Here is an 8,235-nt window from a genome sequence, read left to right on the forward strand (position 1 = left end):
TTAGTATAAAAATAAATTATTATAATATTTTAGCTAATAAATATTAATTAATTACAAGTTAATAAATTTAAACTTGTGAGAATAATTTCTTTTTTGTCTTAAATATTATAAATCTATTTTTGAAATTAAATTTAATGATATTTGTTAATTTTTAAACTTTTTATTTTTTTATTTTAATAAATTTTAAATTATTTAATTTATGGCGGGTCCAACGGGTCTAACCCGGATTGGACCCACCGGGTTCGCGAGGCGGGGCGGGTCCAAAGGGAGACAGTGCGGGTCTCGGGTTTAGCCAAACCGTCCCGTTGCCATCCCTAATTTCATTAGTCTGCATGTTTTGATTTTTGACAATTTTAGTAATTTTTATTCGAAAATGCTTATGTGGCACTGTACACTTAAGCTCTACATAATCAGCATTGCATTGATGCCACATCAGCGCCACATCGAAAAAATGACTAAAATTATCAAAAAAAATAAAGATAGCGGACTAAAACTGAAATCTGAAAATATAAAGGACCAAAATCGCAAAGTAACAAAAATACCATACCAAAAAAAAACAATTTTTCATCGTGAAAATCAACTAGTCCAATGAAATTACAACAAGCGGCTCCATATTGAAATGGAAATTAACAATATAATGAGCCGGCAATTATTAATTATTTATGTATTATTCGGAACCAAATATGGTCATCTGCATTAGATTCAAGGAAACACTTCAATAATAGATCTCACACCTAATGTAGGAGTAATTTTATAGCCACTAAATCCAGCATCAAGAAACAGTTTCTCCCATTCTTTTTCACTTCTTTCTTTTCCATTCAAGTAAACCATCATTATCATGTCCTGGAAGAGTTGATCTTCTTTCATCGTGTCGTCTTCGTTATACCCTAAAACCATATCTATGACGATTACTTTTCCTCCCTTTTCCTTCCCGGGGATCGCTTCTCTGCATTTCTTCAATACTTTGATGCATGCTTCGTCGTTCCAGTTGTGTAATATCCACTGTTAATTGTTTGTATATATCGTCAAAATATATATATGTACGTCGTCAAATAAAAGGAAATATTTTGGGATCGAAAATTAATTATATATGTTTTTATTTGGTCACGTTCACATGTTGTACTCATGTTATGAAGTAAGTTAGAGTTAAAAATTCAAAAAAACAGAATTATGTTTTTAGAATCAAAACAACAAAAAAAATTAATCAGGATTGTAATTTTAGAGTACTTATATATATCATGCATGTCACTTTCATTTTTAGCCATATATATATATATATGTAACTAACGAGTTATGAAATGATGCCCACCTCCCGTGCCCGAGTGCCATATGATGGTGGGCACGGAAAATGGGCAGCATAACAAAACTATGTAACAGTATATTTGAATTAATATATATACCTTTAGTAAAACAACATCAGCAGCAGGAATCTCCTGGAATATGTCTCCCCCAACAAAGTTCAAGTTACCGAACCCCTCCAAGCCAGAAACAACATGTGGAAGATCAAGAACTGTGCACTTCATCTCCGGGAATGCATGGGCAATAGCTTTAGCCATCGTCCCCGTTCCACCAGCTACATCGACCAAAGACTCGACTCCCTCGAACAACTTTCCACAATCTTGAAGCATCAATACATGGCTCAAGAACCGTGTATCAGCCGCCATGGCTTCATTGAACAGCCCATTCACGCTCGGAACTCTCTTTATTTGCTCCCAGAACATCAAACCGTGTGTCGTTTCAAACGCTGTCACACGATCACCCGCCAACCATTCACTCAGACTATTCCATGGCTTCAATAGATCCGGGTCGAGTACAAGTTGCAAAAAAGGGGCAACACATAAGGGTGAGTCTTTGAGAAGGAGATTAGAGGTTGGTGTTAGCAAATAACCGGTCTCCTTCTTCTGTTCCTTTTCATCCTCGATATCAACTTGGATAAAGAACTTGTAATGTACCAAAACACGCATTAAACGACGAATGCAATCGGATTTGGCCTTGTCGATGGGGAGAGCACTGATTAATTCAGAAAGGGTCATTGGCTTGCCATGATTTTTTATAATATCTGGTATATTTAATTCAATGGCACATTTTAGGGACATAGGCAAAATGAATTTGAAGATGTGATTCCAAACTTGAGCATGAGCATTAAGAAGCTCATGAGTAGTGGACTCTACTTCAGTACCGGGCAATGCCATTGAAGCTAGCTAGCATTCGCTAAGTACTAATTGGGAATTCGGTATGTATATGCGTTAGCTAGCTAGAATACATAAACTATATATAGTACTAATGTCATAGATCATGCTAGTCAATTTTGGCTTGCATTTCATTTCTTTAATAATTCTAATATCTTGTTTTGAACATGCTGGTCAACATTTGCTTACTGTTCATATTAAATAATATATAGAACAGGTAAAATGATTTTTTTGGTCCATTGAATTTTTAAAGTTTGGTTTTGATATATTAACTTTTAATTTTCAAATATTATATATGGTAAAGTTACTGACATGACAGTTTAACATTTCAGAATTTTTCAATTCCATGTCATCATTTTCCGGTGGCATATAATGCCAAAGTATTACTAACAAAGTCTCGCCCATGGCCCCCAAAGGGGTGTTCAAATTAGTGAAGGTGAACTCACGAAATATAAAGTCAATTAAGGGAGCTGGAAACAATGTTAGTCTGACACATAATTTGATAGAAATATGAAAATACAACCATATAAAGATTTTTTAAGGGGGAGGTTCATCCAGTCAAATTTCTAGAATTCCTGTCACGTCCAAAAAATTAATTAATGATGAAATGTAATTTGAAAAATAAATGTTCGAGTCAATTACTTTGAATTTAGTTTATATATATAGCTACGGTTTTGTTCTTTTCTCATTTATAATATAATAATATACGGCAGCTTCTATACGTTCTCGAATTTTATGAGAATAAAAAATTATCTTGAATAATAAATTTTATAAAAAAGTTATGCTCATAAATTTATGACAAAAACTTATTATATAAATTATTTTATATGATTTAGGTTTATAACAATATTGTGGTGTTAAATTTATAATAATAGACTTTTTTTTTTCAATAATGAACGTTAAAAAAAATCAGGGTAAATTTAACATTGCATAAAATGATGGATTATGACACTAACACAAAAATTCATATGAGACGATCTTACGGGTCAATTTTGTGAGACATATCTCCTATTAATTGGGTCATCAATTAAAAAAATATTATTTTTTGTGTAAAAAATATTACTTATAATAGATCAAAACACGCCTTAAACGGCGGATACAATGGGATTTGGCCTTGTTGATGGGAAGAACACCGATTAATTCAGAAAGAGTCATTGTCTTGCCATGATTTTTGATGAGATCTGGTATATTTAATTCAATGGCACATTTAAGGGACGTGCAATATTATGAATTTGAAGATGTGATTCCAAACTTGAGCATGAGCATTAAGAAGCTCATGTGTGGAGTACTCTCCTTCAGTACCGGTCAATGCCATTGAATGCTATACATAATAATGTTAGGTGAGACATCACCTTCTTCGTATTAAATGATGGTAGCAAAAGAAAAGAAAAAGAGAGTTTCTTGGTATTTTCTTGAGTGTCTTATTGTGTGAGTTAGAGAAATATTTTCTCGGTAATACTCGGGGTTCGGGTTGGTTAGTGAAAAAGTATTTTGTATGCACTTGTAATATTTTTCCCGGTTATAAATATTTACAGTAGCTCCGTAGACGTAGCCTATATTGGGTGAACCACGTAAATTCTTGGTGTTCTTGCTGATTATTTTATTCCGTAATTTTTATTATCTTCATGTCGCTTCGGTATAAATACTAAGAACTGGTATCAGAGCTGTTACGGTGTCCGGGAGCCTTGGTGAAATTTCTTAAAATTTTAAGTATGCTCTGTGGTTGCAGCTTTGTCTGATCTTCCACATCAGAAAAGATTTTTTGAAATTTTATTAAGGCAGAAGAAGCGATGGCCGAAAATGACGGTTTGGGACCTAGAATCAATAAGTTCGATGGTACAGATTTCACATTCTGGCGGTTACAAATTAATTAAAGATTATCTGTATAGCAAGAAGTTGCATCAACCTCTATCCAAAATGAAACCAGAAAAGATGGAGGATGATGAGTGAGAACTCCTTGACTGACAGGTGTAATACGATTGACCCAACAAAGAACAAGACAAATTAACATCGGTTGAAATCAAATTTGATGATGAAATTCATGCATTTATTCTTTTGAAATTTTTATCAAATGTTTGGGAGCCGATACGGGCAGCGGTTAATAATTCCGCTGGAAAAAAATTACATTTCAATGATGTTAGAGATCGAATTCTTGGTGAATAAGTTCGCAGGATGGATTCGGGTGAAGGGCATCATCGAGATCTGCCCCTAAATCTCGAGAATAGAGGCAAAGGCAGGAGTGACGAAAAGAGCTCTGACCAATATATGGCGTGGCAGATCCAAATCAAGGAATAGAAAAGACAAAAATTCCTTCGAAAAAAAATTGAAGTACTGGAGCTGTGGTGAAATTGGTCACATGAAAAAGAATTGCAAATCACCCAAGAATAATGCAAATGCTATTACTTAGGATGTACATGATGCCTTAGTACTATCCATGAAAAGCCCGGTTGACTCTTGGGTTATGGATTCGGGAACTTCGTTTCATAGCACTGGTGATCGTAAGCTATTCAGCAATTACATTGCTGTTAATTACGGAAATGTTTTCCTGAAAAATGGAAAATCTTTGGAAATAGCTGGTATGGGATAGGTCCGTTTGAAAATATCAAATGGATTTATTTGGAAACTCAACAAAGTAAGGCATACCAAGATTGACAAAAAATCTGATATCTGTGGGACAACTCGATGACGAAAATCATAAAGTGACCTTTGGTGATGGCTCTTGAAAAGTGAGAAAATGAGCCATGATTATCGCTCGTGGAAAGAAAACTATACCCTTTATATGACTTCCAGCTATAGAGATATGCTAGCAGTTGTGGATGCTGGAGCCAATTCAAGTCTATTATGGCATTGCTGACTTGGACATATGAGTAAGAAGAAAATGAAGATGCTGATATCAAAAGGAAAACTACCAGAATTAAAGTCCATCGAACACAAATTGTGCGAAAGTTGTGTTCTTGAAAAGCAGAAGATGGTGAGCTTTTCAAAAGGTGATAGAGAACCGAAAGCAACAAAGTTAGAGTTGGTTCATACTGATGTATGGGGACCATCTCATGTGACATCTCTTGTAGGCTCAAGATACTACGTCACGTTTATTGACGACTCGAGAAGAAAAGTTTCGGGTTATTTTTTGAAAAATAAATCTGATGTTTACGAGACCTTGAAAAGGTGGAAATTCATGGTTGAAAATGAGACCAACTTGAAAGTGAAGTGCTTACGGTCTCACAATGGTGGAGAATATGAAAATGTTGATTTCAAGAAGTATTGTGCACTAAACGGGATCAAAATGGAGAAAACCATTCCTAGTACACCTCAACATAATGATGTGGCTGAAAGAATGAACAGAACCCTGAATGAACGTGCCAGGAGCATGAGATTGCATGCTGGACTGCTGAAATCATTCTGGGTTGATGCAGTTAACACTGCAACGTATTTGATCAACAAAGGATCTTAGGTAGTACCACTGTTGGAAATGTGCCCATAAAACAGATATTTGTTATTAATTGCTAATTTTAAATAAAAGAATTATTTATTTCATTTTTTGATTGTTTTATGCTATTTTGCTTAAAAATGAATATCTGTATAAAATCCATAATATATTATAGTTACTATGATTTTATTATATAAAAATGTTATATACATGAGGATTAAAATCATAGATAATATATTTAAAATGTCCAAGATTGATTAAAGTATGGATCTTGTAATCATTAATGTTGTCTGCTGATATTTTGAATGTGAAAGTTTTTTCCGAACTTTTAGTGTGGTGACACTAAGTAGAAACATTTTATAATATTTGATTATGTAGGACAAAGACCAGATGTGATTTTAGAGCTTTGTTAAGTACCGTTATAAAGTCTTCAGTCAACATCATTAAGATGATATTATGACGATCAATCTTAATCACGAGTAATCATAAACTTCTTGTTTGTATTAATGAGTCTCTTGACTTTTTCGTTAAAAGTTATTTAAATAATAGACTTAATACTTATTTTTTGGAGACTTGTCAATACATTCAAGCTGAAAATATGATTTACAGACACGAAATCCGTAACTTTTGAAAGGATGGTAAAATGGTTCCCTTGAGTATTGGTTCTAGTACTGAGCAGTTTGAGCGCTCTAATTCATAATTAGATTATGAATTAATTGTTCACTATTGGATCAATGCCACTTGAGGTTTTAGATACAAGCAGAGGGGTAAAACGGTAATTTCATCTCAACTCTAATTGTGAACCATAAACGAAGGATTGATTAACATGTAATGATTATATCAGTGGACTATTCAAATATTTTTGGGTAAAAACGTTTCATATTTCTCAAGAGTGCAGTTCTGGGTTTTTAGTGGAGTAACCTTTGAACAAATAAATTAGATAATTAATTAAAGAGCTTTAATTAATTTTTTTTAAATTTATTGGAGCTTGAGATTATGGGTCCATGGTCCCCAAACAATCTTCACGCAATCACAATGGATATTCTTAAATAATTAATATGATTAATTATTAATTCTCACTTAATTGATTACATAATAAAAATGTTTATTATTTAATAAAGATAGTATATTTTATATTTGTAATCTGATTAGAAATAAAATTTTATTTTGGAAAGAGAGAGAATAATTATTTTAGATAATTATGAGATGTTTGATAATTATTTGAATGTCAAATAATTAGAATTGGATACGGTTATCTATTCTATAGAAATTCAGACAAGATTTTATTTTTAAATAATAGACATCAAAAATACTTGACCATTATTTAAAGATCAAATTTTTTTTTGAATTAGTTTTATATCTTGATTTTCGAAAAATAATTTTTTGATTTTCAAATTTGGCTAAAAATTTGAATTTCAAAGTCAAGCAAATACAACTCAGTTGGAATGTGACTAAATTTGATTTGATTTTTATATATATCAAATTTGGCTACAAATAAAAGTCAAGCAAATCCAACTCGGTTGGAATGGGACTAAATTCGATCTTATTAATATATATATATATATATATATATGCACCGAAAAAGAAATAAAAAAAAAAGCAGAAAATTTTTCACTTCTCACTCTCTCAAGTTGTATTAAATTTTTTTTGAAAAATTCTAGTAAAAAATTTTGTGAAAAATTAAAAAAATTTAGCCCACACTATTGTCCATTGGTTGATTCGAAGATTGATGAGGAAGATCGTGAAATGAATTCCAGAGGAGTAGATTGCATACATGAAGTGAATCATCCAAATAATTTTAGTAATGATTCTAATTTCTAATTCCGTAGTAGAATTTTAGTCATTAAATTTATTATAATATTTTGCATGTTTATTTATAAGAGAACTTGTATAGTTTTTATAATTAAACTAAATCTTTTGTTTGATCTATACAAAATTTTTTTGTTGTAAATTTTTTTTAAAAGTCGTTTAATCTCATTTTTATATTTTTTCGATTCGCATCGAACATAAATACCAACAAATGGTATCAGAGCCAGTTTGTTGCAAAATAGTATGATAAATTTTCGATGATAACTCATGTTTATATTCGATAGAATGTTATCAAATATTTCATGAATGTGTCATGATTGATTTCGACCGTAACGATATTGTGGTTCTTTTAATTTTGTATGTTTTTTTACCAGTGACTTGTATTGATGTATATGTCTTGGCCGAAAACAAATGATAAAATTGAATCAATAGTTGATTTTAGTATTTTCTCGAGAGATTACTATGAACAATAAAGTTGTTTGATTTTAACTAGCGACAGAAGCACACGCAGTTGCATGTGCGATATAATACATGAATATTTTATGATTTTTTATTCATGAAATAATGTATTATCAGTAATTGAAAATTAATTATTGGAAAGATAATAAAAATTTAATATACTAATGTAATCAAATTGATATTTGAGATATATACGTTTGAAATTATATAATCATAGAAGGAAAATTGATACAATTAATTGGAAAAAAAAAGATGGAAGATGTTAGTGGAAAAAAGAAGTTGAGAAAAATGTGAACAAAAAATGGTAGAATTGGAATATGATTTTTGGTGTGTCATGATACACCAAAAATT

The 8,235-nt window shown here is 31.7% G+C and overlaps 1 protein-coding gene across 1 annotated transcript; it reads right to left on the reverse strand.

Moving 5' to 3' along the window:
• Positions 1-544: 544 nt before the first annotated feature.
• LOC140864672 (trans-resveratrol di-O-methyltransferase-like) lies at positions 545-2,227 on the reverse strand. The gene is made up of 2 exons (XM_073268966.1): positions 1,401-2,227; positions 545-1,002 (listed from the first exon to the last, which is right to left on the reverse strand). Exons 1-2 carry the CDS (start codon positions 2,190-2,192, stop codon positions 703-705), a joined length of 1,092 nt encoding a protein of 363 aa, XP_073125067.1. The 5' UTR covers positions 2,193-2,227; the 3' UTR covers positions 545-702.
• Positions 2,228-8,235: the final 6,008 nt, after the last annotated feature.

This window comes from Henckelia pumila, chromosome 4 (assembly GCF_033568475.1).
Source record: "Henckelia pumila isolate YLH828 chromosome 4, ASM3356847v2, whole genome shotgun sequence".
Lineage (NCBI taxonomy): Eukaryota > Viridiplantae > Streptophyta > Magnoliopsida > Lamiales > Gesneriaceae > Henckelia > Henckelia pumila.

Coding starts and splice junctions, on each gene's coding strand:
- LOC140864672 (XM_073268966.1), bottom strand. CDS start 2,192: ATGGCATTGCCCGGTACTGAAGTAGAGTCCACTACTCATGAGCTTCTT. Junction 1,003..1,400: donor CTGATGTTGTTTTACTAAAG/GTATATATATTA, acceptor AACAATTAACAG/TGGATATTACACAACTGGAA.